A 22,994-nucleotide genomic window follows, 5' to 3' on the forward strand; every position below is an offset into this window, starting at 1 on the left:
GGCAGTGTTTTGAATATGCAAAGATGTAAAAAAAAGAGGGAAAATCTGAAAAATCAGGTTCTAAATGTGCTAAACCCCTCTGCATGTTTAATTCCTAATCTGGCCTGAATTTTTCATTGCATAGGTGAAAAAAATACTGCATCCCTGAGATGCTGTAGAACTGAATGAAATGCAATTGAATATATTATGAAGATTGCTGCAGAAAACTATGTTTTAAAAATGGAATCATACTTCCCATCAGGGATTTTGACTAATGAGCGAGAGGATAAAATGTGTAGACCCACAAAGAGCGCATCAAAGAAAGAACACAGGATGGTGAATGATCTTTGTCAGCATTATTAACTTGTGTGAGTCTAGTGAAAAAACTCATGTGTGCTTTCTGAGACTGAACCACAGGAAAACCTACCTACAGCACAGAGCTTCATTAAGGTTGCATGGGAAACATTGCTTCTAAGACTTCCAAATTTGAGGTATTTGCTTTTCAAAATGAAAGCTAATTTTCCTGTGCAAATTGTAAGTAAATAACATAGTGCTTAAACTTACTCAGCAGGAATTATATTTTACTTAGCTTATTAATATTGAGAAATAAAAGACAAGAGGAAGTGAAGCTAAATGTGCAAAGCTTAGACAGCTTACCTGTCTAAATCTTACCTTCATGCAGTGATAACAATTTTATCTGTATTCTAGAAAGGCTGTTGTCTAAAACACTTTTATAAGCTTTGAAGAAAATAATGTCAGTCTGAAATACTAAACGATATTGAAATAGCATAGGTATCACAGAAAAAAACCCCAACATAAAATGAAGTCAGTAGTGTTTGAAAAGAAGCACTGGCTTGTGAGTTTTGCTTCATTCTCATAAATACTGTGTGGTTTAGTCTGTATTTTAATGGAACATACAAGATAAAGGAATGATGAACAGGAAGGGGAAATTGAGTGTTTCTAGTAATTCTTAATATTCTATGAAAATACTTGTCATGTTTGCTGAAAAACCCATTCGTTTTTCCTGTGACGAGCCAGATGCGAACTTATTCAATGTTTAGAAAAGGGCTCAGAGATAGTAGCAGTGTATTGCAACCTTACTGCAGGCATAGCAGTCCCAACACTCAGTTTAGGATTTTGTCATTGACACTGATGCAGTGAGAGTGCAGTTCATTTTGAGTGTAGTTCATTTTGGCCTTGAGTGTAGTTCATTAATTATTCTGGAAACCTACAAGCTGTTTAGCTGCATGCTATAATGTGGTTCACTGTCCTTGCATGAAAGGCTACTACATGAATTTACAAAACTTAAGAGGAGGAATAGTAGTAGGGTCCTAGATTAAATTTTTTTTAAGCTTGTAATTCAAGAAGAAATCTTTGACAATCTTCTGAGCAGACACATTGTAACCCCGTGAGTGTGGGAAGGAGATGCATGGGTTTAGGGTAATGAGACTTCGTCTGTGTTGAGGGAATATTGATGGTCCTCAGAGAAGGTCTTGCATTCTGGGACAGAATTGCTTCCTTATACTACTACTCTTCCTCAAGTTATTTCACCTGTTATATTATTTAGATGAGTAATGACATTTCAGAATTCCTCAGATAAAAAATTAATTCTTATTCTGAGTCATGGAGCTAGTTATTTAAAAACCTTGTATGTTTTGTCCACACACTCAAATTATGCTGCTTTACAATTCAGTTTGAAGAAAGCAAGACAATTTCCCCAAGAAAACAAATGTTCATCTTGGTGTGCATTGGTTTTGTATGGTTTAATATAAACTTGACACCAGGTCAGTTGTCTCTTTACTATTGTTATGTAATTTCAATTTCAAGAAGGAGGGAAAAAAGCCCACAAATACCAGACCCCCGAAGTGTTGTGAAATTTGCTATATCAAACATGACTGGCTGCCCCAGTGACGCCATCAGCAGAGGGAGCAGCGCGTAGGCAGGCTTGGCTTAGGCTGAACCAGGACTTGGAGTGCTGCTGCCAGTGGTGGAGTTGCAACAGTGGGTGAAAAGTCTCCAAGCAAGCTAATGTAGACTTTGCTTAAGAATCATTAACTAAATCCCTGTTTTCGTGGAAGCTTCAGCTGGAGTCATGTGATGTGATGCAAACCAAGATCATCACCTATCAGTGCAAACATATGGCAAAGTCTGCCCATGTTGTTACTTATCTCAGGGCGTGCAGGGGGGCTGGGACATTTCAAGCAAAGCCTATTGGTGAGGGAGTTTCTGTATGAGCTTTCTTAAAGAAGCACTTCCTTTTTAGCAGTAATTCTGCGTGGGAATGTATACCAAGCAGTTTCCTCTAAGAGACCAGAAGGTTTACATAGTTGTTCTGCTTCTATGAGAAGAAATGCTGCTACAACATTCTGTTATGGCTGTAATTTTTGCATCTACCTGTATTGTGTAAAGTTAGTTTTCTGCTTTCTGAGATGCATAACTCAGAAAAGGATGTTCTTGAAGATGACTCAAATAGAAGTGATGTTGCTGCCCATGAAAAGGTTCCTTCTGGAATCTTGGTGAGTTTGACAGACTTACTGCTAAATATATAAAAATTGGCTGCCTATATTTAATAGTATGTGGAATACTTTAATTAGGCATTCAACAGATTTACTGTGTTTCCCGTTATGTTCCATAGCTGCTCTGTGCAGTACTAGGAGCAATCCTAAACCCCTAATTAAAGTCTTTACTTGGGAACAAAGATGTTTTTGTTGAATGGACCTGATGCTACAGTGGTCCTGTTTGGCAGGATCATTTTTTCCCCCAGTTTTCTCAGGGTACAAAATATAAACTAGCAATACACTTGCTAAAGATTTCCTCTGCTTAAGGAAAGCTTCTGCCTCATAAACTTATATGTATGCAAATATAAGCAAAATGAGATAAACTGAGGTAAACTGCTGCTCTGCATGTTTTTTTTATTTTGTTCTACCTAATCTCTTGAAACAAGTACAATGTCTTTGCTGTTTACATCATGTGGCATTAGACATATTTTAATCCTCCAAATGTATCTCAAAAGAAATGGGATGTATGAATATCTACTCTCCTGTAAGCTAAGATCTACTTTTAAGTAACTTTTTTTGCAGTGACAGTTAAAATTCATGCCCTCTAAAGCTGTAACTCTCTAGAGCAATCTGATAGCTTGCCTTTGAGTAACTTGCACTTTTCTTTTTCTCTTGTTGAACTAGACACTTGTAGTATGCATGTTCATATGAGTCCACTTGTATAAAAGGTGTTTGCTTTAAGAACAAAAAAAAATGCAGTTTACCATTAGTAAAGTGGTTCTCCATGTGCACAGAAAACACCTCTTGTGGACAGACTTTTGATTATATCTTGCACCTGTATATGGATATTACTGGATAACAAAAAAAAAAAAAGTTAAAACATGTTGGTCTAGTGGCAGCCAAAATAACATCTTTCTTAATGTTACAGAGATATAATTCCTACCCACAAAACCTCCTGCTCAGGTTATGCGAATGTAAGCATTTTCTGGTAACGAGTTTTGAAAATTTGTCTGTCTGTCATATCGAGCATATTAGTTACTCTGAGGTGGAGCACTGTTTAATCATAATTTCTGAGAGCCATTGCTGTAACATGAGGAAGACAAACAGCATATTCAGGGTTAATTTTAGTTGAATTGATTTGAGTATTTTATAAGTGGAGGCACAGAATTTTAGTTACTGAACTTCTGAAGTAGATATTTTTCTTATTTTGTTTTTACTTTTGTGCCCTCTCACAAAAAGAAAGTTCAAAAACCAAAGCAGTTTCAGTTTCTACTTTTGGCAGTGCAATGGCTTCTTGCCAGAAAAAAAATTATTTTCATGATATGACAGAGATATTCTTTCTCTCATTCCAATTACAGTTGCAGTTAGCTTAGTGGTAGTAATATATTCAGCTGTAAAAATTTTTGCAAACTAGGTAGTATTGCATCAATATTCAAAAATCAGTCTCTGTGCAGCCTCAGAAGTCACAAAAAATGTTTCTACTTTGATACCTCAGGTATTCATAGCCTTTGAATATGCTATCTGAGAAGAGTAAGCAGTAGTGAGCTGCATTAACCTCAGTTTTTATGCAGAGTTCCAGAGTTTCACTGCATCAGGCAATGTACAGATTCTGGATATCAAAAGAAATAAAAGCTAAGCAGTATCGTGAAATATTACTGCATTGCCTTTCTTAGCTTGTCTTTTCCATCCAGCTTTTGTCCCGAATTGCAAACCTGGAAATCAGCATGCTTTTTAGGCTCTTATAGGAGGTTATGAAGGCATACTGCTCTCTGCTTTCAAGGCAATGATGTTTAATAAATATTTACTAAGCATGAAATAGAGCATGTTATTAAGGAAATACTTTGTCTTACTGGTTGTTCTGTGATTGGGATATTTCTATTGCATTTGCAAGAATTAACACAATGACATTTCATACTGTGCCTCTCTCTCTGTACTGTCTGCCACAAGTTTTCCAACAATACACAGTAAAATTTAAGGAAAACAAACAAAAACGCCAAGCAAAACCCAAACCCAATCCTAACCCCCAGATTTTAAAAATCTCCCAGCTGGGGTTCTACTGACATTTGAGATAAAATGACACGTTTCTCGGGTAAATAGTGACACTTTATTTCTATTTGATCATTTTCTTGCTAATGTTTGAACCTTTTTATATAACATGTTTATCTTGCAAAGTCAACCATTACGTTAAAAGCTGAGCTGCAGCCTGGTAAGCAATAAACTGCATTAGTTTATTACCTTGATCTAATTTGGTTTACTTGCAATGTGCAAAACAACATTTACATTAAGACTTGGATCATAAAAAGCTACTTTGCTTATAAGCAGTGTTTTTAATACTCAGTAGGTACAAAAGTTCATAACTTTTTCACATGTTAGGGTGAGCCAGCTATGAACTTTCAAATCTAAGAGGTTATTCAGTTTATGTATGTTCATAAAAGTGGCTGTGCTGTGAGCTACAGCAATGAAACCGATACCTCTAGAAGAGATAACATTGCTACAGGATATTCTTGCTACAGGGAAGCAAGAGTATATGTAAAATGAGTGAATGCTTTGGTCTTGTGTGGGTTGTGTGATGAATTTATATGGTCAAGTTAGCATGTGTAGAGAAAAACTAAATTATTTATCATGTGAACTCAGTTCTTAGCAGAAGGTGGGAAATTTTGGTCTTCTAGGAAGTCACTACTTAGAGAGAATTTCTTGCTAATAACCACTTCTCAAGTCCTGTTCACTGAAATAAATTCATGAAATGGAGACCCTATTAAAGATTTTTGTTCCTGATTGTGTCAAACGTTTCTTGTAACAAACGCAGTCTCCTTCGTGACACAAAGTCACATTTTCTTTCTAAGCTGATACCATAGACTGCCCTTGGGAAGTGACCAAGGTAGAGCCATGAATGATAATGATTATGTGTCAAAGATTTTTTTCTTTCATGAGATTGAGTTTAAACATGACTGTCATATTCGGGGAAGACTAATTGCGTCAACAGGAAAGCAGAGATACTGTAACCTCTCTGTCTTGAGTTACAGTTTCATGAGATGCAGCAATTACCTCACTTGTCAAAAAGATGTTCAATTCCCTGCCTCTTTTTTTTTTTTTTTTTTCCTAGCTCTCTGGTGCTGCTCAGTGCCTCATGACTCAGGTGTTTGTCATGTTTTGCTTAGTGAGCTAATCTAACTTACCAGCAACCCACTGAAACAAACAACAACCAGAAATGGTAGACTTTTGCCAGCTGTGTCAGTGAGCTAAAATCGGCTCATTAAGAGGGTCAGATGAGGAAAGGTTGAAGTGAGACTTTCTCTCTTTAGCAAAAGTGAGCTAATTGCTTCACTATCAAGCAGTCAGTTTTATAGTTATACGTGAAGCTACTTACAGATGAAATTGAGTTAATGACTAATGTTAGGAGTCCATCCTCCTGATCTCATTACTCACTCAATGACAGTCTGTTCTTTTTGTCTTCATCAACCATGTTGTACAAAGGTTACAGGAAAAAATTCTCTAGCATGTTAAGTAGCATAGTAATTCTGTGGATAATTTCAAGACAGTTTTAAATCTGTATTGGAAACCCCCCACCTTCCTTTATACTTGTGATGAGGAAGGAATTATTTAAAAAAAATGTTAATGTGATTTGGTAATGTATGAGAAGCCTGAGATGGAGAAAAATATTTCCATAGTTGCTCTAAGTGTGAAAGTAGTTTCAGATTTCTTGCCTGTTTACAATTATATCGGTATATAGATGCCACAAAAGTAGCCCTATTTTCAATGAGTGTGAGATACCCTGTGTTACTGTAAGGAAGACTTTGGAGGATCAAAAGAGAAATAATTGATTAATTATCTAGACAGTGAAAGCAGTATCAGTAGGAAGAGCTCTTGTAATGCAGTACAGTTTTGTTTAGAGGTATTAAGAAAAGTCCTAAACCTTGTTCAACAACTAATAAAAACAGAAATGCAAATAGAAAAAAAATTCATTGTAGATTTTTTTCTAGAAATAATATCCCCCCTCCCAAATTTTTTTTTTTTTTTTTTTTTTTTTTTTTTTTTTTTTTTTTTATGATTTAGGCTCTTTTGTGTGTTCCGTGTTGTGGGTTTTGCTTGTTGGCTGTGGCTCTTTGTTCTCCTAAATATCCTTAACTTTAGAAGCTACAGTTGCTTGGATGTTTTTGAAATGAGCTTGTAACAAGCAGACTTGTGGGTGGGAGGCTGGAGATGGTGGAATGAGGAAGGGTTTAACTTAGGTTTCTATCAAAACATTTTCACAGTTTTCCCTCCTCTTTCTGTTAAAGCTCAGATGTTCTGAGAAGTCTTTGGACTTTCATTTCTTATTTGCAGTCATAGTTCAAATTGTATTCTTAGTCTGAAAGACTTGCAGTCATTCAGAATTCATTCATTTACTTAAGTATTTTTAATAAATTAGACAGAATTTTGGATAAGTGATTCTGTGCTCTTGTTTATCCTGTTTGACTGTAGCATAATCTTCTTAATGTATCTCTTTCCTTCCATTGCATACTTGGGTAATTTCTCTCAGGTGACTCAGCCAGTTTTGAAATACAGATGTGTAAAGGAAGAGTTCCATGCAGTATGCTCTACATAGCTTCTCCCCACTTCTAAGATTTTTTTTGCATCGTTATGTACAGTTATCTTCATTTTCAATAGAGGATCAGCTGTATTAAACAGGCAGTCCTCCAGAGAATGAATTTTTCTTTTTAGCTTATCCAAGTTACTAAGTATTACTTAAATCTAGGCTTTGAGGTCTAAAAATGACAAGCTTCAAAATTTTGTTTAAAGTATTTAGTCATAGATTCAAGTTGATAAAGCATTAAGAATAGGTTTTATAACTCTGGAGACTTTTACTGATACAAGGATTGCCTCAAAGTTCTGTTGATTCTTGAAAATATTTGTGTAAATCTTATTGCAACAGTTTGAGTAATTGATAAATGACATTGCACATCTGTTTAAATGTTTTTTAAAAGTTCATTTCAAAAAACCTTGCATGTATTTGAAATTTACTTTTTTTTTTTTTTTTTTTCTTTCTTTCTCTCCCTTAGTCTCAGACTATGAACTACGTAGGGCAACTTGCAGGACAAGTCCTGGTTACTGTGAAGGAGCTGTACAAAGGCATTAATCAGGCAACCCTTTCGGGATGCATCGATGTCGTTGTGGTCCGGCAGCAGGATGGGACGTACCAATGTTCCCCTTTCCACGTCCGATTTGGGAAGCTTGGTGTATTGCGCTCTAAAGAAAAAGTGGTAAGTTCAGAAAGTGGGTCAAAACAAAGTTTTGAGTACCAGTGCATTCCTTTTTTCCCCTCTTCCTTCCTTCCACAGCTCCCCACATTCCCAGTTAGCAGGCTGGTTTAGTCCAGAGCAGTTGCTCATAGATGCTGTACAGGGTGGTAGATTCAGAATGCAAAACAGAACTTCTTGTGGTAGTCTAAGGACTCTGCAAAAATACTGTGAAAGAAGAGCTTTGACAGCTCTGGACCTATGCAAAAAGACTAATACAAATGTATAGACTTCACAGTTTTAAAATGTTTACATGAGGCTATTTATTTACTTATCCAAGTAGGCTGGGGAAGAAATGCTTAATGCTATTTAACTGATCCCAGATGTAAGCAACTCTTTTTGGAATGTGTGAAGGACAGACAAGAGCGTATGTTAAGTGTTGGTGACCTGTTACAAATATCGCTCCTTGTTAGCTGTGTTCAAGGCTGATTTGCAGTAGAAAATGCAGTTATTAATATCCACAAGCAAATGAAAACTGAGACTGAAGCTTCATTTCTGTGTGGGTGTGTTTGAAAGAGAACCTGGTACAATTTCCTGTCCAGCCATTCTGAGATGGTGGTGCTACCCGAGCAGATTGTCCTGCCATCCCCTTTCCATAGGCTTCGTTAATTGTGTTCAGAAAGTGAGTTGGGTTGGGTTGGCTGGAAGGTGGAGCTGTTGTGGGGGGACTTTACTGTCAGTTAGGAATACTGTGTATGGCCTGTTGGTGTGCTACCAAAATATGGATTGTTTTAAACAGTAATAAACCCTCGGGATTATATTCTGCTTTTTTAAGGAGGTAATGGTTATTGCAGGAAGCTACACCTCTCTTCATATTTTCATTGTGAAAAGAGAATAAAGTGAAACTAAAAGAGCAGTTAGGTCAGGTAATTTTTTTGTTAAAAGTCAGTAGTTAGAGTTACATGCATTAGAGTTGTATGTTTGTCATAGTGACACAGGTGAGTAGCAGGTTTTGTGTTGAGTTTATTTTTTGTTTGATTTCTCATGTGTGTTTATTTTAACAAGCATGCTGATGACAAAGAATTTTTAACCTTAACAGTTTTGTAACAGATTACATTACAGTTTTCAACAGGGTACAGAAGAGGTGGTATAGCTGTACTTTTTCTGACCTCTAGGCGAGCGAGATAGGCTTACAACAGGAATGGTCTGAAACTTGAGTTTATTAAGTGTCTTTAATTACACTTCTGAGTAGCTGAACCAAATTTGAGAGGTTTTCAGTTTCTGGGTACCTCTAAAAAGCTGTTGAATAGTGGAAACATCTACTCTTGATACCTGTTGTACTAGACTGTCAGCATAATTCTCAGCTTTTGCTTGTGTGGATGACTGCTGCTCCTTGTTTCTTCCATCCTGGGAGTTACTGTTCACACAGTTCTCTGAATAGTCACTTGAGTGTTTGTTACTGCATTGTGGATGCATTTTTCTCTGGCATGTTATGAGGCCAAGATCAATTGGTAGTCCCAAGTTGTGTAGGAACACAAAGTATGCATATCTGTGCTTCAACTTCACGTATATATTGAGGTGTCCAGAAACCAGTGTGAGATATCGGTGCTAAAACTAGAGATGTTTGTATGTCTAAACTTGCACATAGAAAAGGTGAGGTTTTATAAACTCATGTTGCTGAATTGGAAATGCAAGAAATTATTTTAAAAATAAGCAGTAGTGAAATATATATGATTTTCAGATCAAAATCAGTCAGTTATTGTGGGGAAAAAGAAAAGCGGTTATCTTAAGCATTTGGGTATAGTCCCCATGCTTGTTTGGTTATTTACCTAATTTATCTCCTATGACTGGGTTTTCTTGGCTAAAAAGTACTTTTTTAGGATAATAAAAACATTATTCTCTGAAAAAACCACTATGGTTGCAGAAGGGTTGTGGTCCTATGTCATACCCCCATAAACTCATGAGCATTCTGCAACACTAACTGGAGTCGCAGAAATAATTGTGGCAAGTCTCTTACCACTTTCAGACAAAGCCTGCCTCCAGGAGGCTTTCAGGTGAAAATTCTGGTATTCAGGATTCAGATTCATACAACTCCAGTTCAGACTGAGATTTAAACATCTGAACAGTCTCAGTCATTCTTCCATGAAATAAAGACTAGATCAATAATTCTTTGAACAAGATTGAGTCTCTATATAAGTTTATTTTTTTCTTATTTTTCTTGTGGTTGTTCAGCTCTCTGCCAGGAGCATGACGTATTTTGCAGGTGAGCAAACTAAAGACCATTATGACAGACTTGCATCAGAAAGAGAGAGGAGAAAGGGACGCCATTATACGGTGAAACAAAGTTTACACTCAGAGCTAAGTGGACCGTGAGGTCAGAGCTTTCCCCATGATGAATTATTTACAATAAATTGTCTCTTTCCACAGATTGATATAGAAATTAATGGCGATGCTGTTGATCTTCATATGAAACTGGGTGACAATGGAGAAGCTTTCTTTGTGCAAGAAACCGAGGAGGAAAATGTAAGGGCTTTGTGCTTCTTGATGGCTACAATGTAGTATTAACAGAGTAATGCGTTAAAAATGCTTCATACAGTGTTGTCAATGTCCTCACTTCTGTGAAAGCTAGATTTTCTGTAACTGAATCTTAATGTCTCTTTCATATGTTGCCAAGATGTTTGATGCTTTGTACAATTTTGCTGCCAGTAATAATAAAGTAACTAATTACTTTTATTAATTAGAGCATTATTTGGAAAGTGTGTTGAAGTATTTTTTATTTTGTTAATTCATTCTTGTTGAATGCAGTTACACTGGTTGTGGTGTCTTACGATAATTTTTGCCTTGCGTCCGTATAGGTTGTGCCTGTAGTAATAAAGGTAGTCTATTTTTGGGGCATATTTTTTGTTTGCCTTACAAATTTTAGCCCAGTTTTTCATAATTTTATTTATGAAACTTTCACCAGGTAACTGTAACTTCTTTGACTTGAGAATTTATTTCCCAAGAATCTCTTGCAGCTGGAAGCTGATGAGCCTCTGAAAAACAGGAATAATGGTTCATTTTTACTCTGATTTCCTAAGGATATGGGAGCTATGTAATCACAGCATTGGTCAGTCCTGAGCATTGCTTCTGATCACTTTTGAATCTGTTGGCATTTTTCAGCAAGTCTGGAGGAAAGAAGATCTCAGTACAACCTTCCAAAAGGTTTAATGAAAATAGAAGAGAGAGGAAAAAAATGGTCTCAGTGAAGTAAAAGATAAAGTGTTAATTGCCTCTTGGAATCAGTCTTTCAAGGAAATGAGATTGATCCAGTTTTTAGTTTAGGGTGCTGCTTGTTTACTGTGAGGGATCAGAGGAAGCTCTCATCTTGAAAGGAGTTAAATACAGTTTAAAGTGGAAGGCAAAAATAAGCATTAAGACCCCAAATGATAACTTGGGGTCAGGATTCATAAGCAGAAGGAAGGTTGGGTTCTGTGTCAGTGTACACCATGATTAAAATAAAAACTGAAAGCAGTTTTTTATAGATATAGACCGTGTCAGACATTGATGGGAACTGATCAGTCCTGCGACTTTCGGAAAGCAGGGGTGATAACCACTGCCTTTGTCCCCAGTACAACATTTTAAGGGAGCTGTTGCACTTGCATAGTACATTTTGATTTATAACAAGAGTGTCTTGTCTGTGTCTAATGTGTTCTTGAAAGCTGGTAGTTCATGCTGAAAATATAGATCAAGTTTGCTACAAAGCAAAACTGAGTTATTTTTACTGCTTTTAGGCATTTTTCTTTTCCTGCAACTGACCAACACCTGTTTGTTTGCCTCTTGAAGCTATGCTTAAGGGATAAGTCGTAAATCTCTCATTGATTTTTCTTTTTTTTCCCTTGGGGGGGATTCAGAATGGTCCTTTAAGGAATCAGTCTTCGCATTTTTCACATCTTGACATTTACAAGTAATACCACTCACCTCAATAATGTAAATCAAGACAAATTTTCAGCCAGTTTTCTTTTAACCTTTTTACGTGATTTATTTATTTGTTTGTTTGTTCTTGATTATTTATCACTAATGGTGTAGAATATTAACTTTAGTTTAGGTGCTAGCATTTTATTTCAAGGTTTTCACAATGCAAAATCTGTGTATCATCACCGTTGTATAAGGCAGTATTTTGTTCTCCTTTCTCTACTTCACTCTACTTTACATCCAGTGGAACAAAATCTGTTCTCTTAACTGTTAATCTGTTCTGTAACTCTTAACTCAATGAAAAATTTCAATTTAGTGTTAAATAGCAGATAAGACTTTGAACACATCAAAAGTAATATCAGTGCTCTGGCTGTGTCTCATCAGTGTTTCTGACTAATCTTCTGTACAATAGTCCAGTAAAATAACAGACATCTTGTAATTACTTCTATTCTCTACCATAAAATTGAGTTCCATAACTTTTTCTCTTCATTATGCAAATTCTTCTGCTTTTGTTCCACCTTGTCTTTGTCCCTTCACAGTGTGTTTCTTTCAGACTAGGTGTCAATGTCTTTTCACTTTCTTGTTATGATGTAAATAAACCTCAGGCAGTCCATAGCTAAAGCTTTTCCCTTAAAGGACAGTGGGTTGTAATTAGTTGAGGGTTGGTTGTTTGTATGTTGGTTTTAATGTGAGTAAATTATAGTTGAGTTTTTCTTTTTGAAAGATACTTTAGATAAATAATGTCTGACATGTATGACATGACTGAAGGCACCTTCACCAATTTTGTGGGTAACAGTGAACTGGGAGGAGAGGTGGGCAGGTCAGAAAAAGAGGCACCACAGAGAGGCAGCTTGGCAGGCTGGGAGACTGGACCAACAAGATCTGCACAAGGTTTAACCAAGGTACACGTGCAGTGTCTCATAAGGGTTGGAAGTGCAGGGTGGCACACACAGCAGTGCAGGCTGGGATCTGACTGCATGAGATGCATCTCTGCATCCCCTGGCCAGCAGCATGCCCTGGCTGCAGTCAAGGCAAATGTGTCCCAGGCAGCATCAGCAATAGCACAGCCAGCACATGGAGGGATGTGGGGTTGTCCTGCTGCAGCCTGGTGTATGTTAGATCAGATCTGGAACACAGTTCTGGTCTCCCCAGTTCAGGAGAGACGTGGAAAATTGGAGAGAGCCTGGTAGAGGGCTGGAGAAATTGAAATAGGAAGAAAAGTTGCTGGAACTTGTTCTGTTGAGCCTAGCGAGGATTCAGGGGAATCTAACCACAGTCTTGCAGTAGAGGTTGTTGTAGAACAGACAGAGACTCTCTTCACAAGGCTGCCTAATGATAAAATGGGGCGAAGGGCACAGGTGAAAATATCAGCTAGTTATAAGGAAAATCCTTCTGTACAAAAGCAATATAGGACAGGAATAGGTTGCCTAGAGAAGTGATAGACTCCCTCCCTAGAAATACTCAACCTTTGGCTTGACAAGGCCCTGGATGACCTAACCCGAGGCCCTGCTTTTGACAGAAGATTGAACCAGATGGTGTCCAGATGTCCCTTTCAACTTTTGCCTTCCCATGAATCTGTTTCAAAATAAACAGAAGGGGATTTAATTAGCCTTTTTTTATTAACACATGTAATAAGCATGGAACTGGCATGCTCGGGGCAGAAAACTCCAAAAACATTCCACCGACTGGGTATTTGCTTTGCTGGCAAAATCAGTTGTTTGTGTCTGAAACTGTAAGAGTACTAACATGCATTTTTCTGAACTTCTTGTAATCACTCTAGTGAACTTGGTTCCTTTCTGGATATCAGCTTCATACCATTGGGCTTCTGTATGGCTTTGTGTCTAAATATAGGTACAAGGGTTAATCTGTAGCTGACAACTATACTGTCAAAACAAAGTGGAAAAAAATAGCTTTTTCTTTTTTTAATTTTTTTTCCTTAGGAAAAAGTTCCTGCTTATTTGGCAACATCTCCAATACCCACTGAAGATCAGTTTTTTAAAGACACTGACAATCATTTGAAATCAGGTGAAAATGAGAGGCCATGTGCAAACTCAGAAATTCCACACTCTGCAGAAACAGAGACTGTATTTACCCCAGGTTCTGTGAAAAAGAAAAAAAGAAGAAGAAAGAAATACAAACAAGATAGCAGGAAAGAAGATCAGATCTCTTCTGCTGGGACTGAAGAGATTTTTGAAATGGAAATAAGCTCAGATGATGAGAAAAGTGTACAGCCCCTTAGGTAAGCTCTTAGGTAGTTGCTGTTTTCCCTGTTACCACTGAACATTTAAAAGGTGATATGTTCATTTCCTGTATGCAGGTATTGCATAAGTGTTGGTAGGCTCTGCCTAGGCCTTTCCTCAAGCAAACAAACAAAACTCCAAACTGGTATCTTCCAAATCTTCACAGATTCACCTTAAAGCTGGGCCTTTTTTAATGAACAAGAAATGCAGTTAAGCCCATTGTAGTGAAGAAGTGTTGTTGTGATCTGTTGTGTGACTGAGAAAGTTTCAGTGTAATTTCTCTGATGAGGCAGAGTGATCTTCTGGTGTGTTTGGTAACTTCTAGGTAGGCTGCAGTGTGGAACGTGTGGTAGTGCACCACATTTGAATTTGGCTTCTCTGTAACCTGACGTTTACTTTGGCAACTGAAAACTATATAAATGAATGTCCCTTCACATTAGTGAAGAGAATTCTTCATAAGTATATGAAGAAAAGAAAAAAAAACAGAGGAAAAAGAATTAGTCCTGTATTTTTGAAGTAAATAAATTCTTAGTAAAGTTTGTGCTAAAGTGGTAGCACATACTAACACACTGAAGAGATCTATAGGGTAGCAGGAAAGATTAAGGTTATAGATGAAAGCTATCAAGCATATGAATGCTTAAAATCCAGGAAAAACCTACCTGTCAGGACTTAGCTTTCAGAGAAAGCTAGGTGTTTCACTGGACAGCATTGTTATTAAATACAATACTGTCTGAATAAATTCAAGTTCAGGTCTGGGAATTGCAAGAATGTTTTGGTGTAAGAGAATAAAATATAACTGAAAAAACTCCCTCAGTATGGATCTTCAAAGGAGTCTCAAATTTAGTAAGTACCAACCAAAAAAGTTAGTGCAACAGAAAAACATGAATCTGTTATTATACCTATGATCAGTAAAACACAACAAACAAAATTTGGATTTTAAAGTGTTTTTTAGAGCGTCTGTGGCTTTCTTAGTTCATATGCTTTATTTTATTAGTGTTATATTTATGTCAATGAATTGTCATTTAGGTATTCACTGCTCTGTTTAAGTCTGGGAATTGGCATGTTGTTTGGTTTGAGATTTTTATCTTTTTTTTCTGTTTAAGAAAAGGAAGACTTTTACTCAGTCTTTAGTGTGCAGTTATTAAGACAACAATAAACTTGTCATAGTGAAACCATCAAAAATAAAAACAACCGTCAAGTACAGGAAGAGAAAATATAACTCGATAATTGTTTATTCTTTATTTAACGTCTCATTACAAAGGCATGAAGTATTTAGAAATGTCATGTTAATAAGGGCTGCTTTCATCCAGTGTTTAGGATTCAAATTGCTGTTCTAGCAATCATCTTACTTTGACTAGAGAGGAATAAAAAAATGGTGTGTTTGACAGAAATGTCAAATGTTTAGTCATAACTGAACATACCATGGTGTTTTCATCAAGTTTACTCTGGTTTTATTTTTTGTACCCTTTAGAATGAAAGTTTGGCAAGGTTTTTTTATTTGTAAACTTTATTTTTTTTAACATGAATAAGCAGAAACAGCAGTAGAAATACATCATCAGACAGTGTTGTAAAGTGAAAGGAAGATGATTTTGTAAAAGAATGTGTTATCTTGTGAGCAGCAAGTAAATGCAGGACAGAAACAAAAATACATTGTAATGGTGAAGGCCCACAGACAGTAGGTTTGTGGCTCTGTGTCACTTAGTGAAGTTTATATACTCTCATTCCAGTGGGTTGGCTACCAGGGCAGGAAATAAAATGCCTTGCAATAGGCATGTACTTGTTCTCTTCCCAGCTAAAAATATGATTGTGAAAAAGTGTTCATAAGTTTTCTTTTCAAACCCCGTGGGGATGTAAGTTGGTATCAGTAGGTTTGTTTGAGATTGTGTTTTGGTTGCCTGCTTTTGGGGGTTTTTTTACTTAAAAATGTGTGGCTCTGAAGAGGAGGAAGAAAGATAAGAAACTAGAAACTTAACTGTTTTTAGACATAGCTTCAGATTTCAAAGTGAAACTAGGAAAGGAAAAGGGAGGCTGATGTTTTAACAGGAAGGTCAAAAATTCAGTCAGAGGTGCCAGTATGTAATGTCTTACCTCTTTGGTTTTTTATAAAGCAGAAAGCAAGCTGTTTCCTGTTTCTTGGGAAAATCTATTACCAAGTGTTTATCAGCTTTTTTCAAAATATGTCCTTTGTCTTTTCCAGCTGTGATTTAGATACGTTAGTAGTGCTGGACTTATATAAAATAATACCAGGAAGACTAAGATTACAGTATGTATAACTCAGAAATAGAGGGTATTATTTCTCCAGTGCTAAGGGTTTTAAAGGGTTAAAGTAGTTATCTGTCTCTGAAATATCATATGTTTATTTAGACTATATGTAAAGTGGACAACAATGAGAAGAAGTGGAAGTACCGTTTATAAATCTTGCAAAATAAATAGCTTAGAATTGATAGTGCAGCTTGAAGTTACAAGTTGATGCATACTGATTTTCCCCTTGTATTTTCAATAATCTTCGACTGAGTTTGGATTTTTAACTTTTGTGTTTATCCACTTATCAGTTAAATTTGATTTTTTGGATCCTTTGTATGGACCCTTTTTGTTGCTGATTTCCAGTGAATAAAATCTGTTCATTTCCATCCATGTGTCATCTTGCCTCCCTCCCCACTGAAGTGAAAATATTGAGGACCTCTAATTTTTTTTGTGTTTACTTAGTTGTTCAATCATACTTTTTTCCTCTTTTGGAGATACTTAGTACTGCCTGCAAAGATGGTATGAAACATATTTCTGTCGCGCTTAGCTTAGTTTATGAATACAAATGATGTACAGTTTCTGCAGTTCTCAAGTCAGGCGGCATCATCAGGTTTCATAAGAATGCTACTGCAGAATAAGAAGTGGAGCTACAAAGACATTTTTAGAGTTCAGCATTTACCATAATCTAGACTGTCTTCCAAATGAAAGACTTGTGCAAATGAGGTAGATCACTGTCGCTGCTTAGTGTATAATTGAGTAAGCATGTAAATTCTAAATATTTACACATTTGATGATAGCAAAATAATTTCATTCCTCCCTCCATAAGAGAAATGAACATTACCATTCCAAAACAAATCCAGTGCAACTGTGCACTGGAATAAAAATAGTGGTTTTTTTCATAATAATGGCTTAAAATAATTTCTATTGCGTTTTGCACACAAATTCCAGGCATGTCTTCCTTGTATTCTTATCTACTGTATAGCCATGATGCCCTTGATCTAACCTCAAAACAAGTTAGTTGTATCCTGAGAATGGGTATTTATTCAGTTAAATTCAGAAAGCTGTAAAAAGATCTGAAGGTACTCTATGATGGTAATATTTCAAGGGGACTTCTGTGTAAAATAGGGTGTATGCCTGTTCAGTGGGTCTTACTGTTGGTTGGGTTTGGGTCTTTGATGTAGATACTGAGTAGACTTCCCACTGCAAAACAAACCCCACTGTTCAGAAAAGTGCAGTATTTTATGTCCTTGTTGTAGATGATGTTAATTTGTAAGTTCTTGGGTAAATTGTGATGCTAGTACCTACACCTGGTTTCTTACTGTTTTAATCTGTCAAATGTACATTGTCAGAAGTACGCTTTCTAATTTAACTTTCCCTGTGATTGTAAGATACACATAGTAAAGTTTATGTGTAAAAAATTCATGTTCATCTTTGTGTTTTGGTAATATTATTTGTGTCTGTAGAGCAATATCATTTACCACTAGAGTAGTATCATTTATGCTATTGTGATTTCTTCAGTATTAACTTGTAGGAGTAGTATATTTTTAAATTTGCAATATTTTCAAGTATTAATAATAGTTTTAAAATACAGTCTAAGTTACATAAAGGTGTCTTTCAAACAACAAGTCCTTACTTTTGTTCTTAGATTTTTAATAACATCTATGTAATTTTTTTTACTGAATTAGTAATGCAAATTTCTTATAGCTGACTTTGTCTTATGTGTCTCTACAGAGGATCCTCAAATTCATCACCAAAGGGTGAAGAGCAAAAAGAATCTTTGATTTATCATTCGAAGGATCATTACCCCTTATCTGATGGAGACTGGTCCCCTCTGGAGAAGTAAGTCACTTTGTAATGTCATTGTCTGTATAGTGATGAATAATTGTAAAAAAAAATTACTGTGCCTTTTTGTTCATTTTCCCCCTGATCTGTAAAACTATTAAACTTACACAACTTCTGTGATATCAAATACAGCATTTGATACTAATTTGAAACTTCAGGAACTTTACTAAATGTATTATTTTACTGTTAAAGAGAGGAAATACAGTTAATAAGCTTTCCTCAGGCTGAGAAGGGTATTGAAAATGAGTATGGTTCCCTGTGATTCACCCTATCATAAGCAATACTTGATCTGCCACAACACGGAAGTGTTGAGTATGTAAGGTACATCTTGCTGTGTGAAGTAATCTGCATTGCTCAAGGTAAAGCTAGATCCTAAACTTGAATCATATTCCGCTTCAGAACAGGGGATTTGCTGGAGTTCTGGTATCTTTCATTGTCCAGAGATACTGAAATCAGCATCAGTTGACTGTGGGTTCTTTAAAATGGCATAATACAGCTTGCCAGTCAGCTTTTGCTGTGACCAGGGCACTTCTGTTTGTACGTTCAAGTGCATTCTTCAGTTTCTGATGTTCATGCTATTCCTCTTGCATTCAGTTTGTAGATTTTTCAAGGCTCACACTTTGGGTTTCACCACTCTAACCTCAATCTCTGTATGCATAAGAAAGCGCTCTGTGCATATGTGGTAGTATTTACGGTAAATTTCATACTTTCCCTGAACCTTGGACATGCAGGAGAGGGCATATATGTCTCACATAGCATGCTAAGTAGTATCTTGATTCATCTGAACTCTTTGGCAAGTGTCTAGTTTTACTGCTTTTCAGTTTGATGGAGGAATCTGCCTCATAGCAGATACATTCACAAAGTCGGTGAGGATTACTGGTCAGCCTTTTGTGATGGCCATTGTTGCTTGTTACCTTCTCCGTGCACAGGTGCATGTTCTTCTGTATCAACAGGTGGTGCAGAATAGAAGAGCTCAACTTCAGCCAGTATTTTTTGAAGTGTGTATGACCTCTCTGCTTGAGGTGTTTGCAGGGCTGTGGCCTCAGTGGAGTCAGAATGTACCATGCCATGTTTGGTGCCTGCTAATTCCCCCAGTGCATAGCTGGTTAATGAACAGAAGCAGTTGGACAGGAAATGCCATTATCATTCCTTTTCATGTTTTGGGCTGACAACCACATCCTCAGTTACACTTAATGAGATGTAGTCTTCAAATGTTCCCCAAAGGTTTGTGGTTTGTGACTGAAAAGCAGTCACAGTGTTTGACCCTAAGGATTGGTACATTGCTGTGTGGATTGTATCACCAAGATGACTGTAGCATGGAGGCTGATTCTTGTTTTCAGTTTATAAAACTCTGAGCTAATATAAACTAGTAGATTATATCTGGGAGAGATGATTCATGCATCTCTTCTCATTTATGTGTTTAGGGGCAAGTGTGCTGCAAGAATTTGTTTGTGCCTCATGTGAGGTACCTAGGTCTTTCAGTTTTGGGGTTGCTTTTTAACAAAAAGCTACCCAGTCCAGCTTGCAGTTCAACAGAGAAATTGGCAATTTTCCTTTCTGTCTTTGGGGAGGGCATTGAGTAGGGGATTCTCTCACAAGAGCCATCTAGAAGAAGAGAAATTTTGCTTTCTCCTAAGCCATCAAAGAAAGATTTTATCATGTAGCTATTGTATAGCAGAAGAGAAATGGGAAGTTTTAATAACCTCCTTTTTGGAGATCTGAAAAAGCTAACTAACTTGTAGTTCAGTTGGTTGTCTTGCTCTTCAGAACCCTTGCAAGGAGCTTAAGAAAGAAAACAGACCAAGTCCTTTCCATAAGGACACTTCTGTTTGTCCTACTCACTATAATAAGATGTTATACCTGATGCCATCAGTGTTCCTCCTATTTTAACAAGCAATGTTGGCATGACTAGGGCACTATTACAAGTATGGGCCTTTTGGCTAAAGACTTCTGTCCAAGAGTGACAGTGGAGAACATATTTTGGGGGAAGTGGAACAGACCTAGGGTCCCAAAGCCCTGAAATACTCAATCTTTTGCAGGTATTGCTGAGTATTAAGAATTAGGCTTAGAAACAGGTTAATATTCTGCATGGCTTCCAGTTGACTTGTGGTGTAGGTGAAATAAGTTATTTGACATGTAGGGAAAGTTAGTTCATATTCTTCTTGAAAACAAAGATGTACATGTATTTTCATCAGTGTGTTACACTGCCCTTTTACCAGTACAGAAAATGTGATTTCTGTGTGACATTGTTAATGGAGTACTGAGGGGGGAAATACCAGTTTTCTTTTTATGTCCATGGGTCATGAAGGCTGGAAGTTGACTGAAATGATGAATTACTACTGTAGAGATGTTTAAATGTCCTGCTGTCTTGGATTTTTGAGGTGTCATCTCAGAGCACCATGAGAGATTCTTACTGTTTGGGTTGTGATCTGTGTAGTGTCTATTGTGATCACAGTTTAGTCCTGTAGTTAGTTACAAAGCCTGAGTTCCTCAAACCTTCAGAAATTTTGATGTGTAGTACTGAATTAGGTAACTAATCTTTGCAGGAATTTTGTATGGAAAAAAAATCCATAAATATCTGTAGGGAGTTACTTGAAAATTTTCATTAAATCATTGAACAAGCCAAGTTCGGAGTGACCTCAAAAGTTCATCTGGCCTAACCTTTTATAGGAGGGGGAGCCTCAAAGAGATGGTCTAGCACCCAGACCAGTCACAAATTACAAGTGCAACAAGTGCAAAGACAAGTGTGAAATCCTGTACTGGGATGACACAGCTAAAGAGCCCAGTACAGGCTGGGATCTGTGTGGTTGGGAGCTGCCTTGCTGACCTGGGAGACAGCAAGCTGAGCATGAGTCAGCAGAGCACGGCTGCAGCAACAAAGGCAAACTGGATCCTGGGCTGCACCCACTGGGGCATTAGTGACAGAGACAGAGATGTGATTATCCCTCTCCACTCAGTGCTGGTCAGGCCACACACGGAGGGCTGTGTCCAGTTCTGGTCCCTACATTTTAGATTCACTTACTGAGATTTTTTTATATAAACCCAAACCATAATATGTTATGAATGTCAAAGTGTAAAAAGAACAGCATTTCTGTAATGTGCGATATAATTGCCCTGTTCAAGGAAGGGTAGACAAAACCTTGTGTTTCCTTTAATCTCTAAGATCTTAAGTGCAAAATGATTTTGAAATCACTCCTTTCTAGCATTTTGTAGAGTGTTCTTCTGGCTTAAAAGTAATCCTGGCCAAATTAGATTTCAGAAGTCTGTTTCTGATTTATGGATAATAACCACTGTAGGAAAAAATAGGATGGATTTTAAAGGTCATGTAGTCCAAACATATCTGAAAGAAGTTTTCAAGTAATCTCCTGTCCCTCTCCTAAGTTATCTTCTGAATGTTTTTTTTCTCTGCACTGGGAATTGATGTTGTTTTGGGGACGTGAGTTAGGTTTGCAAGACTTCTATTACTGAAGTCTCTGTATAGCAAGCTGAAATGCTATATTTTTACAGAGGTAAGGAACTTAAAACCATTTTCTGTCTTACTTTTAAATAAACTTTTTAGTTTTGTTCTTGTTTTGTTTGAAAAAATGGAACATTGGCTGAGGGGAGAGCTATTTCTGCACTGCAGATACAGTGGAGGAATCTGTTTAGTGTGATCACTATGTACGTCCTTTAATGTCTTTAATGTGATTTTGGTTTTAACCTAATTTCTCACCGTTTGAAAACCCTGCTGGGCTCCTTGCCATGTTGCCAAATAATTGAAGCTCTGTTAAGCTGTTGAAAACTCTACCAACAGTAGCTGCACAACAAATGCATTAATGCATTTTAAACACTGGCTTTCTTTTTTCTTCTTTTTTTTTTTTTAAATTCTTATTGATTTGGTAGCGCTTTCTCTGAGCAAGTCTGCCCTAAAAGTGATTCAGAACTAGAAGTTAAGCCTGCTGAGAGCCTGCTCAGATCTGAATCTCACATGGAATGGACGTGGGGAGGATTCCCAGAATCAACCAAGGTAAATTTCTTTAATGTCTCTAGCTTTGTAACTGAGTTTTGGCATATTTAAGACTGCCCTAGGAGAGGATTGGAAATCTGCTGCTGTTGTTCAGAAAGATACGGCTGAAATGGGGAAGTAGCAGCCCCTTGTGGCAGGCAGAGGGAGTCAGCTTTGTTGAGTTCAAAACCTGCTCAGCAAAGTAATCCCAGAAAACCTAGCAGTGAAAGTCTGACGTTTTTTAAATTTTTAGTTAAAACCTGAAGGAAACAACTTTAGAAATTAATTTTCTTTACTGTAGAGTAAGTTTTAGTTCATTCCAGAGGAACTGTAGCCTAGATAAGAGTAAATTTGGTATCTAACAGAGGCCCTGAGACATCTGCACTTAAGCTTCGTCCTTGCTGTCGTTTGGTCAAGTCAACACTTCCTCTATGCCAGTTTCTTTACTGGACTTGTAAATTAGCTCATGAAAATTCTTTTGCAGGGAACTTTGCTAATATGGTGGGACATGTTTTATGTTGCTAAAATACTTGTTTAAATTATTTACTGGTTTACTTGTGACCAGAACTTGTACCACAAGTACAAACTTAGTGTTTAGAACAGAATAAAACTAACAGGTGAAGTGAAAGGATTGACTAGACTTTTGCTTTCCAGATAAGTAAGAAAGAAAAACTGGAGCATTGCAGAACAGCTACCATTACTCCATCAGAGAAGACTCATTTTAGGGTCATCCTCAGCTCTGATGAAGTTGAAGACGATGATGATGTGAAAGATTCTGTCTGTACAGTACTGAAACCTGAGCCAAGAACTCATCCTCTGCTTAAGCAGATGGATGTTAAAGACTCTCTTGCTTCTGCAATCGTAGAACCACAAGTTCCATTGCCATTGGATGGTGATCATCATTCCAGAATATTGGTGGATCCTTTACCAGAAACAAAGCCAACAGCCAAAACTGACTCTCCTTCAAAAAAGAAAGGTATGGAATAAAGCTCTTGATTCTTGCCTTCAGTGTGATCTACCAAACTTGAGGTCATAGTGG

General features: G+C 37.0%; 1 protein-coding gene across 3 annotated transcripts in view; it reads left to right on the top strand.

Moving 5' to 3' along the window:
- Positions 1–22,994, top strand: part of LPIN2 (lipin 2) — a 44,893-nt gene that overhangs the window by 6,654 nt on the left and 15,245 nt on the right. Inside the window, exons 1-7 of one of the 3 annotated variants that reach the window (XM_019284005.2) lie at positions 2,202–2,495; positions 7,517–7,717; positions 10,121–10,216; positions 13,585–13,883; positions 17,860–17,967; positions 21,853–21,976; positions 22,610–22,931. In XM_019284005.2, coding sequence (XP_019139550.1) covers positions 2,409–2,495; positions 7,517–7,717; positions 10,121–10,216; positions 13,585–13,883; positions 17,860–17,967; positions 21,853–21,976; positions 22,610–22,931 — 1,237 coding nt within the window. In that variant the 5' untranslated portion in view covers positions 2,202–2,408. Of the gene's footprint in view, positions 1–2,201; positions 2,496–7,516; positions 7,718–10,120; positions 10,217–13,584; positions 13,884–17,859; positions 17,968–21,852; positions 21,977–22,609; positions 22,932–22,994 lie in introns of those variants that run through there. The other 2 variants (XM_010396352.4, XM_039550122.1) reach the window with 2 other exon arrangements.

The sequence above is a fragment of the Corvus cornix genome, chromosome 2, assembly GCF_000738735.6.
Source record: "Corvus cornix cornix isolate S_Up_H32 chromosome 2, ASM73873v5, whole genome shotgun sequence".
NCBI lineage: Eukaryota > Metazoa > Chordata > Aves > Passeriformes > Corvidae > Corvus > Corvus cornix.